At 40.3% G+C, this 18,945-nt stretch overlaps 1 protein-coding gene across 1 annotated transcript in view; it reads left to right on the top strand.

Moving 5' to 3' along the window:
- LOC116637698 (disintegrin and metalloproteinase domain-containing protein 32-like) overlaps window positions 1-18,945 on the top strand; it is a 167,293-nt gene that overhangs the window by 57,685 nt on the left and 90,663 nt on the right. The window contains exon 6 of the mRNA XM_032413218.1: window positions 13,158-13,294. Coding sequence (XP_032269109.1) covers window positions 13,158-13,294 — 137 coding nt within the window. The remainder of the gene's footprint in view (window positions 1-13,157; window positions 13,295-18,945) is intronic.

Genomic DNA, 18,945 nt, shown 5'->3' with positions numbered 1-18,945 from the left:
CCTGAACCAAAGGCAGACGCTTAATGACTGAGCCACCCAGGCGCCCCCAAGTCTGATTGTTTTTTAAAAAAAGATTTCTGTCTCTTTGTTGAAGTTCCCATGAGTTCATCCTCTCTTCTTTCCAGTCCAGTGAGCATGTTTTTCTTTTTAAAGATTTTATTTATTTGTTAGAGAGAGAGAGAGAGCATGAGCAGGTGTGGGGGAGAGGGGCAGAGGGAGAGGGAGAAATTAACTCCTCCCTGAGCAGGGACCCCAATGCGGAACTTGATCCCAGGACGCTGGGATCATGGCCTGAGCCGAAGGTAGACACTTAACTGACTGAGCCACCCAGGCGTTCCTCCAGTGAGCATGTTTTTGACCATTACTTTTATCTCTTTATCAGGTAGGTTGCTTATCTCTGTTTTGTTCAGCTCTTTTTCTGAGGTTTTTGTCTTGTTCTTTAGTTTGGAGCATATTTCTCTGTTGCCTCATTTTGTTTTTCTTTTTGCATTTGTTTCTATGAATTAAGTAGAACAGCTACTTATCATAGACTTGAAGAAATGACCTTTTATAAGAACATCCCTTATGGATTGTGTGTGCCTGATGGCTTTGGTTGCCTTGCTGGATCTGTAATGCGTGTGGGCTGGAAGTCCTGGGACATCTCATACTGCCCTGGTGGGATGGCTGGAGCTGGAGTGGGCACTCGCCAGTGGGTTCTGGGGCTCTCTGTATAGTGGGTTTTGGCCCGGAGTACCTCAAGATACTTTGCACATATGTCACCTTGGTGAGATGGCTGGTGCTATTGTCGACACTGTCCAAGGATATCCCTGTGTGTGCCACATTGGGCCACCTTGTGAGGCTTTTCCGGGGGGACCACTGGGTCTGGTGTGGGCCAGGATCCCAGGGCTCACTGAGGCACTAGGCTGGCTAGGGTGCCCTGACCCTGCTTTTGTCTGTGCTATCATGGTGGAGGAGGAATGTAAGCAATGGTACTCTCCTACCCCTCTGGCCCTAGAGAGATTCCGGAGCTCCCTGGCCACTTGATAGAATTCTAGGGCTGGTTCCTTTATATTCTAGTTGCTCTTTAAACTGTGACACTTTTTTTTCCTGTATTCCAGAGTGTCCAGGGCTGGTGTTGGCTAGGGGCCCAGGGTTGGCTAAGGTGGTGGGCTGGCTAGGGTGCCTGAATTTTGCTCCCATCTGTGCTATCAAATTAACAGGATAATGTAAACACTGGTGCCAGCCTCTCTGATTCCCCACCACTTGGTGGAGGGTTAGTTTCTTTATATTCTAGTTTACCTTTTAAATTCTGGCTTTTATTTTTTACTTATTTATTTATTTTATTTATTTTTAATTTATTTTTTAAATTTTATTTTATTATGTTATGTTAGTCACCATACATCATTAGTTTTTGATGTAGTGATCCACGATTCATTGTTTTCGTATAACACCCAGTGCTCCATTCAGTACGTGCTCTCTTTAATACCCATCACTGGGCTAACCCATCCCCCCAATCCCCTCCCCTCTAAAACCCTCAGTTTGTTTCTCAGAGTCCATAGTCTCTCATGGTTCATCTCTCCCTCCGATAACCCCCCTTCATTTTCCCCTTCCTTCTCCTTATGTCTTCCATGCTATTCCATATGTTTCACAAATAAGTGAAACCATATGATAATTGACTTTCTCTGCTTGACTTCTTTCACTTAACATAATCTCCTCCAGTCCCATCCATGTTGATGTAAAAGTTGGGTATTCATCCTTTCTGATGGCTGAGTGATATTCCATTGTATATATGGACCATATCTTCTTTATCCATTCATCTGTTGAAGGACATCTGGGCTCTTTCCACAGTTTGGCTATTGTGGACATTGCTGCTATAAACATTGGTGTGCATATGGCCCTTCTTTTCACTATATCTGTGTCTTTGGGGTAAATACCCAGGAGTGCAATTGCTGGGTCATAGGGTAGCTCTATTTTTAATTTTCTGAGGCACCTCCCCACTGTTTTCCAAAGTGGCTGTACCACTTGCATTGCCACCAACAGTGTAAGAAGGTTCCCCTTTCTCCACAACCTCTCCAACATTTGTTGTTTCTTGCCTTGTCAATTTTTGCCATTCTAACTGGTGTAAGGTGATATCTCAATGTGGTTTTGATTTGAATTTCCCTGATGGCTAATAATGATGAACATTTTTTCATGTGTCTGTTAGCCATTTGTATGTCTTCTTCAGAGAAGTGTCTGTTCATGTCTTCTGCCCATTTTTTGACTTGATTATTTGTTTTTTGGGTGTTGAGTTTGAGAAGTTCTTTATAGATCTTGGATACCAGCCCTTTATCTGTAGTGTCATTTTCAAATATCTTCTCCCATTCTGTGGGTTGCCTCCTAAAATTTGTATGGAAGCAGAAAAGACCCCAAATTGCCAAGGAAATGTTGAAAAAGAAAAACAAAGCTGGAGGCATCATGTTGCCCGATTTCAAGCTATATTACAAAGCTGTGATCACCAAGACAGCATGGTACTGGCACAAAAACAGACATATAGACCAATGGAACAGAATAGAGAACCCAGATATGGACCCTCACCTCTATGATCAAATAATCTTCGACAAAGCAGGAAAAAATATGCAATGGAAAAAAAGACAGTCTCTTCAATAAATGGTGCTGGGAAAATTGGACAGCCACATGTAGGAGAATGAAACTCTACCATTCTCTAACACCGACACAAAGATAAACTCAAAATGAATGAAAGACCTCAATGTGAGACAGGAATCCATCAAAATCCTAGAGAACATAGGCAGTAACCTCTTTGACATCGGCCACAGCAACTCCTTTCAAGATACATCTCCAAAAGGTAGTGAAACAAAAGCAAAAATGAACTTTTGGGACTTCATTAAGATAAAAAGCTTCTGCACAGCAAAGGAAACAGTAAATTCTGGCTTTTAAAAATGAATCTGCTCACAGTCCCTCAGTGCTATCTTCCCACACTGTAGCCTACAGCATTGAGGTGGTGTTTCTGTCATTTTTATGTCTCCATCTCTCCTGCCCTTCTTTATGTTGTTCCTCTATCTTATGTTGTCCAGAAGCTGTTGTGTGCCCTTAGTTCTTTTCCAGGAAGAATTTCCCTATAGGTAGGCAGAGATTGGGTGTGTCTTTGGAAAAGATGAGTTCAGGGTCCTCCTAGGTTGCCATCTGGGAGCCTCTGTTGGTATATGTGCATTTGAGTAAGTGGTCTCGGCAGAGACAGTTCATTATATGTCAGCTCAGTTTGGGTTCCTAGACATGTCCACTGGTAATGCTCTGGGGCTGGTGAAGCTTGCTCTCAGGGTCTATTTTTGGGTGAGGCTACTGCCTGAGCTCTGGAGTTGGGGATGGAATTGCTGCTAGCTGGTAACAGTTGGATAGGCCTGCTGGCTTGGTTCCCTGCCCAAGTGAGGGTGTGGGAGATGCTCTGCACTTACCTGGGTTCATTCATCAGGCTTCCTAGATGGGTAGGACAGGTACTTTACTCAGCAGGAGATGGGCTATGATTTAGATTCCCTGCCATGGCACGGTAGCAGAATGTACCCCAAGTCCTATATGGCCCATTGTTTGGGGACCCAAAACAGGCAATACCATACACTGAATTCTTGGTTAGATAGGGCAGTGGTTTTGCTCTGAAGATGGGGAAAGCCATGGGCTGTGCTCTCTGTTCAAGTGTCACTCTAAGTGGGCTATGCAGTTTCCCATGTACACTGGTTAGATTCCCTGGTCTAGGCTGGCTGAAGTCTGTATTTAGCAATGGGCAGGACTACAAATTAGTTTCCCTGCAAAAGTGGAGAGTGAGAATCAGCTGGATTTGTGGTCTTGACTTAAGCTGACTTGTACCCTAAGTTCCATGGTCAAATGGTGCCATTGACTTTGCTCTGTGGATGATCACCTCTGCCTGTCATTCTCTCTGTTCAAGAGATGCTGGGCTACACAGCTTTCAGAGGTACCAGCTAGGTTTTCTGTTCAGTTAGGGCCAGGAGCTACACTCAGCGGTCAGTAGGGCTGAGAATTAAATCCCATTCTTGGGCAGAGCAGGAGAGCCATTTCTAAGCAGCCTCTTAGATATTTGCAGTTAAGCTGTCTGGTTGGGCAGGGCCAGGAGCTGCATGAAGCCATGGATAGGGTATGAATCAGCTTCCCTGTCTGGGCAGAACTGACTTTAAGCCCAGGAAGGCTCTCTGTGGCCTTAAGCTGACATGCACCCCGAGTTCCCTGGCCGAAAGGTGCCACTGGTTTTGCTCTGTGGACAATAGCCATGCCTACCATACTCTCCACTTGAATATTGCTGGGCTATGCAGCTTCTAGGTGTTATGACCTGACCTCTGGTCAGGTGGGGCTAGAAGCTGCACTCAGCATTGGGAGGGTTTTGACTCAGCTCCCTGCCTGGGTGGGTTTGGGGGACAGACCAGGCTTCAATGGTAAGGATCTTTGATGACCTGAATCAGGAAGACCTGCTGTTCATTGGGTTCCCTGGTCAGACTGCATCACTGACTTAGCTCTACAGATGGGCAAAACTTCTGGTTGGGACTACTTTTGGGTGCTGTGGGTGAGAACTTGGTCTGCCAAGAGGGTTGCAAGTCCCTCCACCCCTCTCTGTCACAGATTTCCCATGGTCAAACCATGTAGCATCCTCTGTGCTCCTTGTGAGGGAAGATCAGACTGGGGACTCCTAAGAAGTCACCTTAAATGCTGGGGGAGCTGGATGTCCACCCTGGGCTCTCATTTCCCACTTGAGGTACTGTAGACTCTGGGAAGATCTCCTAGTATGGCACTACACCAGCCTTGGGGAAGGGCAAAGCGGTCAGTGTGTAGCTGCTCCTTTTACCCTTCTAATGTGGTCTGTTTTGTTTTCTGTAGTGCAGGGAGTGCTTCAGTCTGACCTACATGTTCTAGGATCTTCACAGTAGATTCTGTCCAAGAATAGTGTTAGTTGTTCTTGTTGTGAGGGGGTGGTGAAATTGGGAATGACCTATGACGGTATCTTGGTAACATCACTACTGTTGTGATTTAATTCTTTTTTTTCCATGCTAATTTTTTTATTATGTTATGTTAATCACCATACATTACATCATTAGTTTTTGATGTAGTGTTCCATGATTCATTGTTTGCCACCCCCTCCCCTCTAGAACCCTCAGTTTGTTTCTCAGAGTCCATAGTCTCTCATGGTTTGTCTCCCCCTCCGAGTTCCCCCCCTTCATTTTCCCCTTCCTGCTATCTTCTTCTTCTTCTTTTTTTTAACATATAATGTATTATTTGTTTCAGAGGTACAGGTCTGTGATTCAACAGTCTTACACAATTCACAGCGCTCACCATAGCATATACTCTCCCCAATGTCTATCACCCAGCCACCCCATCCCTCCCACCCCCCACCACTCCAGCAACCCTGAGTTTGTTTGCTGAGATTAAGAATTCCTCATATCAGGAAGATCATATGATACATGTCTTTCTCTGATTGACTTATTTCGCTCAGCATAATACCCTCCAGTTCCATCCACGTCATTGCAAATGGCAAGATTTCATTCTGTTTGAAGGCTGCATAATATTCCACTGTATATATATACCACATCTTCTTTATCCAGTCATCTGTTGATGGGCATCTTGGTTCTTTCCATAGTTTGGTTATTGTGAACATTGCTGCTATAACATCGGGGTGCACGTACCCCTTCAGATCCCTACATTTGTATCTTTGGGGTAAATACCCAGTAGTGCAATTGCTGGGTCATAGGGTAGCTCTATTTTCAACCTTTTGAGGAACCTCCATACTGTTTCCAGAGTGGCTGCACCAGCTTGCATTCCTACCAGCAGTATAGGGGGTTCCCCTTTCTCCACATCCCCACCAACATCTTTCGTTTCCTGACTTGTTAATTTTAGCCATTCTGACTGGTGTGAGATGGTATGTCATTGAGGTTTTCGTTTCGATTTCCCTGATGCCGAGCGATGTTGAGCACTTTTTCATGTGTCTGTTGGCCATTTGGATGTCTTCTTTGGAAAAATGTTCACGTCTTCTGCCCATTTCTTGATTGGATCATTTGTTCTTTGGGTGTTGAGTTTCATAAGTTCTTTATAGATTTTGGATACTAGCCCTTTATCTGATCTGTCATTTGCACATATCTTCTCCCATTCTGTCAGTTGTCTTTTGGTTTAGTTGACTGTTTCTTTTGCGGTGCAAAAGCTTCTTATCTTGATGAAGTCCCAATAGTTCATAAGCCCTTGCTTCCCTTGCCTTTGGCGATGTTTCGAAGAGGTCGAAGAGGTTGCTGCCTGTGTTCTCCTTTAGGATTTTGATGGACTCCTGTCTCACATTGAGGTCTTTCAACCATTTTGCGTCTGTTTTTTGTGTGGTGTAAGGAAATGGTCCAGTTTCCTTATTCTGCATGTGGCTGTCCAATTTTCCCAACACCATTTGTTGAAGAGGCTGTCTTTTTTCCATTGGACATTCTTTCCTGCTTTGTCAAAGATGAGTTGACCATAGAGTTGAGGGTCCATTTCTGGGCTCTCTTTTCTCTTCCACTGATCTCTGTGTCTGTTTTTGTGCCAGTACCATACTGTCTTGATGACAGCTTTGTAATAGAGCTTGAAGTCTGGAATTGTGATGCCACCAGCTTTGCTTTTCTTTTTCAAGATTCCTCTGGGTATTCGGGGTCTTTTCTGGTTCCATACAAATTTTAGGATTATTTGTTCCATTTCTTTGAAAAAAGTTGATGGTGTTTTGATAGGGATTGCATTGAATGTGTAGACTGCTCTAGGTAGCATTGACATCTTCACAATATTTGTTCTTCCAATCCATGAGCATGGAACGTTTTTCCATTTCTTTATGTCTTCCTCAATTTCTTTCATGAGTATTTTATAGTTTTCTGAGTACAGATCCTTTGCCTCTTTGGTGAGATTTATTCCTAGGTATCTTATGGTTTTGGGTGCATTTGTAAATGGGATCGACTCCTTAATTTCTCTTTCTTCTGTCTTGTTGTTGGTGTATAGGAATGCCACTGATTTCTGTGCATTGATTAACTATCCTACCACTTTACTGAATTCCTGTATGAGTTCTAGCAGTTTTGGGGTGGAGTCTTTTGGGTTTTCCACATAAAGTATCATATCATCTGCAAAGAGTGAGAGTTTGACTTCCTCTTTGCCAATTTGGATGCCTTTTATTTCTTTTTGTTGTCTAATTGCTGTGGCTAGGACTTCTAATACTATGTTGAATAACAATGGTGATAGTGGACATCCCTGCAGTGTTCATGACCTTAGGGGCAAAGCTCTCAGTTTTTCCCCATTGAGAATGATATTTGCTGTGAGTTTTTCATAGATGGCTTTTATGATATTGAGGTATGTACCCTCTATCTCTATACTCAAGAGTGTTCGTCAAGAAAGGAGGCTGTACTTTGTCAAATGCTTTTTCTGCCTCTATTGAGAGGATCATATGGTTCTTGTTCTTTTATTAATGTATTGTATCACATTGATTGATTTGCAGATGTTGAACCAACCTTGCAGCGCAGGGATAAATCCCACTTGATCATGCTGAATAATCCTTTTAATGTACTGTTGGATCCTATTGGCTAGTATTTTGGTGAGAATTTTTGCATCCATGTTCATCAAGGAAATTGGTCTGTAATTCTTTTCGATGGGGTCTTTGTCTGGTTTTGGGATCAAGGTAATGGTGGCCTCATAAAACGAGTTTGGAAGTTTTCCTTCCATTTCTATTTTTTGGAACAGTTTCAGAAGACTAGGTATTAATTCTTTAAATGTTTGGTAGAATTCCCCTGGGAAGCCATCCGGCCCTGGGCTTTTGTTTGTTGGGAGATTTTTGATGACTGCTTCAATTTCCTTAGTGGTTATAGGTCTGTTCAGGTTTTCTGTTTCTTCCTGGTTCAGTTTTGGTAGTTGATACATCTCTAGGAATGCATCCATTTCTTCCAGGTTATCTAATTTTCTGGCATATAGTTGCTCATGATATGTTCTTATAATTGTTTGTATTTCTTTGGTGTTGGTTGTGATCTCTCCTCTATCATTCATGATTTTGTTGATTTGGGTCATTTCTCTTTTCTTTTTGATAAGTCTGGTCAGGGGTTTATCCATCTTGTTAATTCTTTCAAAGATCCAGCTCCTAGTTTTGTTGATCTGTTCTTTTGGTTTCTATTTCATTGATTTCTGCTCTGATCTTTATTATTTCTCTTTTCCTGCTGGGTTTAGGCTTTATTTGCTGTTCTTTCTCCAGCTCCTTTAGGTGTAGGGTTAGGTTGTGTACTTGAGACCTTTCTTGTTTCTTGAGACAGGCTTGTATTGCTCTATACTTTCCTTTTAGGACTGCCTTTGCTGCATCCCAAAGATTTTGAACAGTTGTGTTTTCATTTTCATTGGTTTCCATGAATTTTTTTAATCCTTCTTTAATTTCCTGGTTCACCCATTCGTTCTTTAGTAGGATGCTCTTTAGCCTCCATGTATTTGAGTTCTTTCTGACTTTCCTCTTGTGATTGAGTTCTAGTTTCAAAGCATTGTGGTCTGAAAATATGTGGGGAATGATCCCAATCTTTTGCTACCGGTTGAGACGTGATTTATGACCTAGGATGTGATCTATTCTGGAGAATGTTCCATGGGCACTAGGGAAGAATGTGTATTCTGTTGCTTTGGGATGGAATGTTCTGAATATATCTGTGAAGTCCATTTGGTCCAGTGTGTCATTTAAAGTCTTTATTTCCTTGTTGATGTTTTGCTTAGATGATCTGTCCATTTCAGTGAGGGGGGTGTTAAAGTCTCCAACTATTATTGTATTGCTGTCGATGTGTTTCTTTGCTTTTGTTATTAATTGCTTTATGTAATTGGCTGCTCCCATGTTAGGGGCATAGATATTTACAATTGTTAGATCTTCTTGTTGGATAGACCCTTTAAGTAGGATATAGTGTCCTTCCTCATCTCTTATTACAGTCTTTGGTTTAAAATCTAATTTGTCTGATATAAGGATTGCCACCCCAGCTTTCTTTTGGTGTCCATTAGCATGGTAAATGGTTTTCCACACCCTCACTTTCAATCTGGGGGTGTCTTTGGGTCTAAAATGAGTCTCTTGCAGACAGCATATCGATGGATCTTGTTTTTTTACCCAATGTGATAGCCTGTGTTTTGATTGTGGCATTTAGCCCATTTACATTCAGGGTAACTATTGAAAGATATGAATTTAGTGCCATTGTATTGCCTGTAAGGTGACTGTTATGGTATACCGTCTGTGTTCCTTTCTGGTCTACGTTATTTTTAGGCTCTCTCTTTGCTTAGAGGACCCATTTCAATATTTCTTGTAGGGCTGGTTTCATGTTTGCAAATTCTTTTAGTTTTTGTTTGTCCTGGAAGCTTTTTATCTCTCCTTCTATTTTCAATGACAGCCTAGCTGGATATAGTGTTCTTGGCTGCATATTTTTCTCATTTAGTGCTCTGAAGATATCATGCCAGTGCTTTCTGGCCTGCCAGATCTCTGTGGATAGGTCTGTTGCCAATCTAATGTTTCTATCATTGTAGGTTACAGATCTCTTGTCCCGAGCTGCTTTCAGGATTTTCTCTTTGTCTCTGAGACTCGTAAGTTTTACTATGAGATGTCGGGGTGTTGCCTTTTTTTTATTGATTTTGAGGGGGGTTCTCTGTGCCTCCTGGATTTTGATGCCTGTTTCCTTCCCCAAATTAGGGAAGTTCTCTGCTATAATTTGCTTCAGGATACCTTCTGCCCTCTCTCTCTTTCTTCTTCTTCTGGGATCCCAATTATTCTAATATTGTTTTGTCTTGTGGTATCACTTATCTCTCAAATTCTGCCCTCGTGATCCAGTAGTTGTTTATCTCTTTTTCTCAGCTTCTTTATTTTCTACCATTTGGTCTTCTATATCACTAATTCTCTCTTCTGCCTCATTTATCCGAACAGTTAGAGCCTTCATTTTTGATTGCACCTCATTAATAGCCTTTTTGAATTCGACTTGTTTAGATTTTAGTTCTTTTATTTCTCCAGAAAGGGTTTCTCTAATATCTTCCATGTTTTTTTCAAGCCCAGCTACTATCTTTTAATCGTCATTCTGAACTCTAGTTCCGACATCTTACCAATGTCTGTATTGATTAGGTCCCTGGCAGTCGGTACTGCCTCTTGTTCTTTTTTTTGAGGTGATTTTTTTCTGTCTTGTCATTTTGTCCAGAGGAGAATAGATGAATGAGAGAACAAAATGCTAACAGGGTAACAACGACCCCAGAAAAATAGACAGTAAACAAATCAGAAGAGACCCGAAAGCGGGGAAAAAGAAAGGGAAGGAAAGAAAAAAGAAAAAAAAAAAAGAAAAAGATTAAAAAAAAAACCCCAAACCAGAATATGATCAAATATGATCTGGCTGGTGCATAGATCAGTGCCACACACTAGATTTTGGGCATATTTTGGTCTGTTAGAAGAAAGTGCCTCCCAAAATTTTAATGAAAGAAAAATTTATATATGTACAAAAATAAGGGTATATATGATGAAGGGATGGAATATGACTGTAAAGATGAAAATTTAAAAGATTTTTAAAAGGAATTGATATAATAAGAAGTTGGTTGAAAACAAAAGAAGAGGATTAAAAAAAAAAAAGAAAAGGGAGAGAATGTGATCAGGCAGGAGACTAGAACAAAGCCATACACTAGAGATTTAGGGTATATTTTGGTCTGTTAGAAGAAACTGTATCCCAAAATTTTAAAAAGAGAACAACATATATATATGTACCAAAAATAAGGTTAACTACTATGAAGGGATGGAATATGACTCTAAAAATGAAAAATAAAAAAGATTTTTTAAAAAAGGGATTGATAACATGTTGGTTGAAAAAGGGAAAAAGAAAAATTAAAAAAAAAGAAAAAGGAAAAAAGAAAATTTAAAAAATTAACTTTGAAAGACTAAAGAATCATTGGAAAAAAGCCATGAATTCTTTTTTTTTTTAAAGCCATTAATTCCATGTGCAGTATTCCCCTAGTGCTGGAGTTCTGCCATTCTCATTGAAGGGTAAACTTGGTTTTGGCTCGCTGTTCTTGCCAATCTTCTTGGGGAGGGGCCTGTTGCCATGGTACTCAAATGTCTTTGCCGGAGGTGGAATTGCCCCGCCCTTGCTGGGGGCCAGTCTAAGTAATCCACTTGGGTTTGCTGTCTGGAGCTTTTGTTCCCTGCAAGCTTTCCATATAGCTTTGGGGATGAGAGTGAAAATGGCGGCCTCCCAATCTTCGACCTGGAGGAGCCAAGAACTCGGGGCCCCACTCCTCAGTGAGCCCCCAGAGAAAAGCAGTCAATCACTCCCATCTCCCTGGTCTCCGGTCGCACTCCGTGCTCACCCGGCCTGTGACCGAGCATTTCTATCTCTGGCACATGACCGCATGTGGAGTCTCCAAACCCAGCAGATCCCTGCTATGTGCTCCCACGCCCCTCCTCCCACTCTTCCTCCCCGGGGGAGGAAGGGGAGTCTCCCTGGATCTGCCGCTTGTTGGGTCCCTGCTAGAATAGCAGTGGCCCGACTGCTGCCGATCACAGTTTATGGCAACCCTGAGCTGAGAGCCCACTCCTCAGCTCCGTCTTTGCAGCCAGCTTCCCCGCTCCAATATCTGGGAGTTCTGCCACACTCAGGCACCCCCGGTCTTTCTGTGACACCGCCGGTCCTGAGACCACACTGTCCCAGCAAGGGTTCCACCCCCCGCTTAGCCACTGGAGCGATGTCCCTCAGTGGAGCCGACTTCTAAAAGTTTCGATTTTGTGCTCTGTTGCTCTGTCACTTGCTGGTAGCGGCTGACCGAGGCCCCCTCCCCTGCTGTCTATCCTCCCGAATATCGCCTCGGATTCACTTCTCTGCATGTCCTACCTTCCAGAAAGTGGTCGCTTTTCTGTTCAGAGAGTTGTTGCTATTCTTTTCTTCGATCTCCTGTTGAGTTCGTAGGTGTTTAGAATGGTTTGATTCCTATCCAGCTGAATTCCTGGGATCAGACGAAATCCAGGTCTCCTTCTCCTCCGCCATCTTGCTCCTCCCCCCTGATTTAATTCTTAATATGGACCTGGAGGCCATGACGGTTGGTGAGACAAATGACCTAGGTATTGTCATCAAAAGTTATTTTTGATGGGTCTCTGTCATATTGTTTAGAGGGAGGCTTCCTATCCTGGAAAGGGAAATCCAAGTATATTTGTCCATGTCACTCCCAATTGTTCCCTTCCCAAGGTTCAGATTCTAACTCCTTCCCTATCAGATCTGGTAGATTTGAGAATTAAGTTAGTGCTGTAGCCCTGCAGCCCTTGTGCTTGGTGCATGGTCCTCAGCCATGTCAATCCAACCACTATAGGAGATGAGGAGTTACTACAGTGCTGCTGCAGAGGCTTACTAACTGCCTATTTGCATTCTCAGTTGCTCAGTCACAGCTTTCCCTTTATATTTCTCATAATATGTATCCTCTAGTGCTATCATAACAATCCAGTTGAACCCTAAGTTTTTATTAGAGCTTGTCATTAGAACAGTGAAGTGCCTTGATCTTCCTCACAACCTGCCCTCACCTGTACCTTATTCAATGCCAGACGTGGTAGTAACTGGAGAAATCATGATGTTATTGCATATCATGAATTACCAGTGTCACATTTCTCCTTGGCAAGGAAGTTATCTCTACACTTGTTAAATATGTGAGCGGCATTATACAAGAATGCTACCTTGGATGTCTTTCTGTTGTTTCTCCTGATATGAGTTACTGAGTCATGGAGAATCCTGTTAGGAAGCTGATAGCACACTTAAACGGAGAAATTGGTTACATGGCCACTTTCTGTGCTGGGAAGCAGAATATCATGTGGACTATTCTAAATGAATACAGAGCTATCATAAGAAATTAGGTAAATTGAAGATCATGTTCTATATAGCCAAAAAATATAATGAAAAACAGCCCTTTTATATAGTTATGATAGCTACTTAAGAATTATATTAGGTATTCTGTTGTTAAATCATGATAAAGATTGGCATAGATTCAATTTGCTTATATCTCAATAAAATTTCATAAGAAGAACTTTAGCTTTTCACCTGTCCAAGGAGCTGTATTTTCTATTCTTAAGTATTTGATAAAATAATAAATATGTTCAAAATTAGAAAATTATTACTTTTTATCACCTTTCAATGACTTGTCTTTCATTTGAATTTTTGTTTTTGTTAATATAGTACCCCAAGGAGATAACTTTGGAGGCATTTTCCATTATTGTTACGCAGATGCTCGGACTCAGTCTGGGAATATCATATGATGACACAACGAAATGTCGCTGTTCAGGAGCCATTTGTATAATGAATCCAGAAGCTATGTAAGTTTATTTAAAAGTAAGATTTATTCGTTATGTTTATTTTGTTTTAAATATTTGAAGTGCAAAATTTAGTGTTTACTTATAGTACCAATTAGCCGTAAATGGACCAAGTACTACAAAATATAAACCTGAAATTTTAAGTGTAAGAGAGTTGGAAAGAGATGTACCATTAAGAACAAAGATAACAAATCTAATTTCAAAGATATATTAGCAAGGGAATGAGACTGTATTTTGTGAAATCTCATAGTGAGGATTGTTAAAAATATGTCAGAATAGAGTGGCAGGATGGATAAAAGAACAAGACCCATCTGTATGCTGCCTACAACAGAAAAACACAAACTGAAAGTGAAGGTTTGGAGAAAGATATTACATGCAAGTGGAAGCAAAAAGAATCTGGAGTAGCAATAGCTATATCAGACAAAATAGACTTTATTTTTTTTAAGGCAACAAAAGTATTTATTATAGGAAATGTCAGAACTTTGCTTCATTACAAATAATTTGTTTTTAATATTATTTTGATTTTGATTCTTTTTCTTGTTGCATTTTTTTTTAACATTTTAGGTAGTTAACATACACTGCAATATTGGTTTCTGGAGTAGAATTCAGTGATTCATCACTTACGTACAATACCCAATGCTCATCATAACAAGTGTTCTCCTTAATGCCAATCACCTATCTAACCCATCCCCCACCCACCTCCCTCCATCACCCCTCAGTTTGTTCTCTATTGTTTAGAGTCTCTTACAGCTTGTTTCCCTCTCTCCTTTTTTTCTTTTCCCCCTTCCCATATGTTCATCTGGTTTCTTTGTAAATTCAACATATGTGTGAGGTCATAGGGTATTTGTTTTTCTCTGGCTGACTTATTTCACTTAGCATAATACACTCTAGCTCCATCCAAGTCATTGCAAATGGCAAGATTATATTCTTTTTAGTGGCTGAGTAATATTCCATTGTGTGTATATATATATATATATATATATATATATATATATATCACATCTTTATCCATTCATCAGTTGTTGGACATTTGGGCTTTCTCCATAATTTGGCTATTGTTGATAATGCTGCTATAAATTTTGGGGTGCATGTATCCCTTTGAATCACTATTTTTGTATCATTTGGATAAATACCTAGAAGTGCAATTGCTGGGTCATAAGGTAGCTCTACTTTCAACTTTTTGAGGAACCTCCATACTGTTTTCCAGAGTGGCTGCACCAGTTTGCATTCCCACCAGAAGTGTAAGAGGGTTCCCCTTTCTCTGCATCTGGCCAACACTTGTGGTTTTAGCCATCCTGACAGGTTTGAGATAGTATCTCATCATGGTTTTGATTTGTATTTCCAAAATGATGAGTGGTGTTGAGCATTTTTTCATCTGTCTGTTAGCCATCTGAATGTCTTTTTTGGAACAGTATCTGTTCATGTCTTCTGTCCATTTCTTAACTGGGTTATTTATTTTTTAGGTGTTGACTTTGATAAGTAAAGTCTTTATAGATTTTGGATACTAACCCTTTATCAGATATGTCATTTGCAGATATCTTCTCCCATTCCATATGCTGACTTTTAGTTTTGTTGATTGTTTGCTTTGCTGTGCAGAAGGTTTTTATCTTGATGAAGTGCCAATAGTTCATTTTTGGTTTTGTTTCCTTTGCCTGTGGTGAGTGTCTAGTAAGAAGTTGCTACAGCCTAAAACAAAGACATTTCTGCCTATGTTCTCCTCTAGGATTTTCATTATGGTTTCCAGTCTCACATTAAGGTCTTTCATCCATTTTGAATTTATTTTTGTGTATGGTGTAAGAAAGTGGTCCAGTTTCATTCTTCTTTATTTTTTTTTTATTTTTTTAAAGATTTTATTTTATTTATTTGAGACAGAGAGAATGAGAGAGAGAGAGAGAGCACATGAGAGGGGGGAGGGTCAGAGGGAGAAGCAGGCTCCCCGCCGAGCAGGGAGCCCGATGCGGGACTCGATCCAGGGACTCCAGGATCATGACCTGAGCTGAAGGCAGTCGCTTAACCAACTGAGCCACCCAGGTGCCCCAGTTTCATTCTTCTGCATGTTGCTGTCCAGTTTTCCCAACACCATTTGTTGAAGAGACTGTCTTTTTTCTATTGGATGTTCTTTCCTGCTTTGTTGAATATTAGTTGACCATATAGTTTTTGGTCCATTTCTGGGTTCTCTATTCTGTTCCATTCATCTGTGTGTCTGTTTTTATGCCAGTACTATAATGTCCTGATGACTATAGCTTTATAATATAGCTTGAAATCTGAAATCATGATGCCTCCAGTTTTGTTTTCTTTTTCAGAATTGCTTTGGCTATTTGGGGTCTTTTGTAGTTCCATACAAATTTCAAGATTGTTCTATTTCTGTGAAAAGTGCTGGTGGTATTTTGATAGCGATTGCATTAAATATGTAGATTGCTTTGGGTAGTATAGACATTTTAACAATGTTTTTCTTCTAATCCATGGGCATTGAATGTTTTTCCATTTCTTTGTGTCTTCCTCAATTTCTTTCATAAGTGTTCTATAGTTTTGAGAGTAGAGATCTTTTACTTCTTTTTTTAAAAAAGGTTTACTTATTTATTTATTTATTTGAGAGAGAAAGAGAGAGATCATGTCTGGGGGAGATATAGAGGGAGAGAATCTTCAAGCAGACTCCCCGATGAGCACAGAGCCTGATGTGGGGCTGGATCTAACAACCCATAAGATCATGACTTGAGCCAAAACCAAGAGTCGGATGCTTAACCAACTGAGCCACCCAGGTACCCCTAGGTATTTTACTTCTTTAGTTAGATTTATTCCTAGGTGTCTTATTGTTTTTGGTGTAACAGCAAATGGGATGGATTCCTTGATTTCTCTTCCTGCTGCTTCATTATTGGTGTATAGAAATGTAACAGATTTCTGCACATTGATTTTATATCCTGCGATTTTGCTGAATTCATGTATGGGTTCTAGTAATTTTTTGGTGGCATCTTTTGTGTTTTCTACATAGAGTACCATGTCATCTGTGAGTAGTGAAAGTTTGACTTCTTCCTTGCCAATTTGGACGCCTTTTTTTCTTTTTGTTGTATGATTGCTGTGGCTAAGATTTTCAGTACTATGTTAAATAGTAATGGTAAAAGTGAACATCATTGTCTTATTTCTGACTGTAGGGGAAAGGCTCTCAGTTTTTCCCCATTGAGGATAATATTAACTGTTGGTTTTTCATATATTGCATTTATGATGTTGAGGTACGTTCCATCTATCCCTACTTTGTTGAGGGTTTTTATCATGAAAGGATGCTGCATTTTTTCAAATGCTTTTTCTGCATCTATTGAGAGCATCATATGGTTCTTATCCTTTCTTTTATTAATGTGGTGTGTCACATTGATTGATTTGTGGGTGTTAAACCACCCCTGCAGCCCAGGAAAAAAATCCCACTTGGTCATGGTGAATAATCCTTTTCATGTAATGTTGAATTCGATTTGCTAGTATTTTATTGAGAACTTTTGCATCTATATTCATCAAGGTTATTGGCCTGTAATTCTCCTTTTTAGTAGGATCTTTGTCTAGTTTTGGAATCAAGGTAATGCAGGCTTTGTAGAATGAGTTTGGAAGTCTTTCTTCCACTTCTATTTTTTGGAACAGTTTCAGAAGGGTAGGTATTAACTCTTCACATGTCTGGTAGAATTCCCCTGGGAGGCCATCTGGGCAGGACTTTTGTTTGTTGGCAGATTTTTGATTACTGGTTCAATTTATTTGCTGGTTTTGGGTCTCTTCAAATTTTTTATTTCTTCCTGTTTCAGTTTTGGGAGTTTGTAAGTTTCTATGAATTTGTCCATTGCTTCCAGGTTGCCCAATTTGTTGGCATATAATTTTTTATGGTATTCTCTTACGATTGTTTTTATCTCTGCAGTGTTGGTTGTGATCCTTCCTCTTTCATTCATGATTTTATTTATCTGGGTCCTTTCTCTTTTTCTGTTTGATAAGTCTGGCTGGGGGTTTAACAATCTTGTTAATTCTTTCAAAGAACCAGCTCCTGGTTTCGTTGATCTACTGTTCTACTGTTTTTCTGTGTTCTATATCATTGATTTCTGCTCTAATCTTTATTATTTCCCCTCTCCTCCTGGATTTAGGCTTTATTTTCTCTTTCTTTTCTAGCTCTTGTAGCTGTAAATTTAGGTTGTGTTGAGACTTCTCTTGCATCTTGAGGAAGGCCTGCATTACTATATACTTCCCTCTTAGGACCACCTTTGGTGCATCCCAAAGGTTTTAGACTGTCATGTTTTCATTTTCATTTGCTTCCATGTATTTTTAAAGTACTTCTTTAATTTCCTGGTTGACCCATTTATTCTTTAGTAGGATGTTCTTTAACCTCCATGTATTGGTGGTCCTTCTACATTTTTTCTTGTAGTTGACTTCAAGTTTCATAGCACTGTGGTCTGAAAATATGCATGGTATGATCTCAATCTTTTTGTACTTTTTTAAAAAAGATTTTATTTATTTATTTGTCAGAGAGAGAGAGAGAAAGCACAAGCAGGGGGAGCAGCAGGCAGAGGGAGAGGGAGAAGCAGACTCCCCGCCAAGCAAGGAGCCCGGTGTGGGGCTCGATCCCAGGACCCCGGGATTGTGACCCAAGCCAAAGGCAGATGTTTAACCGACTGAGCCAGCCAGGCATCCCTCAATCTTTTTGTACTTGTTGAGGGCTGATTTGTGACCCAGTGTGTAATCTATTCTGGAGAATGTTCCATGTGCACTCAAAAAGAATGTATTCTGCTGCTTTAGGATGAAATGCTCTGAATATATCTGTTAAGTCCATCTGGTTCAGTGAGTCATTTAAAGCCCTTGTTTCCTTTTTTTTTTTTTAATAGTGCTCCTTGCTTTTTCTTTTTAATTTTTTTAATTAACATATAATGTATTATTTGTTTCAGGGGTACAGGTCTGTGATTCATCAGTCTTACACAATTCGCAGCGCTCACCATAGTACCTACCCTCCCCAATGTCCATCACCAGCCACCCCATCCCTCCCACCCCCCCTTCACTCCAGCAACCCTCAGTTTGTTTCCTGAGATTAAGAGTCTCTTATGGTTTGTCTTCCTCTCTGGTTTCGTCTTGTTTCATTTTTCCCTCCCTTCCCCTATAATCCTCTATCTTGTTTCTGAAATTCCTCATATCAGTGAGATCATATGATACTTGTCTTTCTCTGATTGACTTATTTTGCTTAGCAAAATACCCTCTAGTTCCATCCACATCGTTGCAAATGGCAAGATTTCATTTTTTTTGATGGCTGCCTAATATTCCATTGTATATATATACCACATCTTCTTTATCCATTCATCTGTTGATGGACATCTAGGCTCTTTCCATAGTTTGTAAAGCCCTTGTTTCCAATTGTTGATCTGTCCATTGCTGTGAGTGGGGTGTTAAAGTCCCCCAGTCATATTGTATTATTATCAATGACTTTAAGTTTGTTATTAGTTGATTTATATAGCTGGCTGCTCCCAAGTTGGGGGCATAAATATTTACAGTTGTTAGATCTTGTTGGGTAGAGCCTTTTATCATGATATAGTGTCCTTCTTCATCTCTTATTACAGTCTTTGGCTTAAAATCTAGTTTGTCTAATATAAGGATTGCCACCCCAGCTTTCTTTTGATGTCCATTAGCATGGTAAATGGTTT

The sequence above is a fragment of the Phoca vitulina genome, unplaced genomic scaffold, assembly GCF_004348235.1.
Source record: "Phoca vitulina isolate PV1807 unplaced genomic scaffold, GSC_HSeal_1.0 scaffold15, whole genome shotgun sequence".
Taxonomy (NCBI): domain Eukaryota; kingdom Metazoa; phylum Chordata; class Mammalia; order Carnivora; family Phocidae; genus Phoca; species Phoca vitulina.
This window is presented reverse-complemented; position numbering and strand designations above follow the sequence as displayed.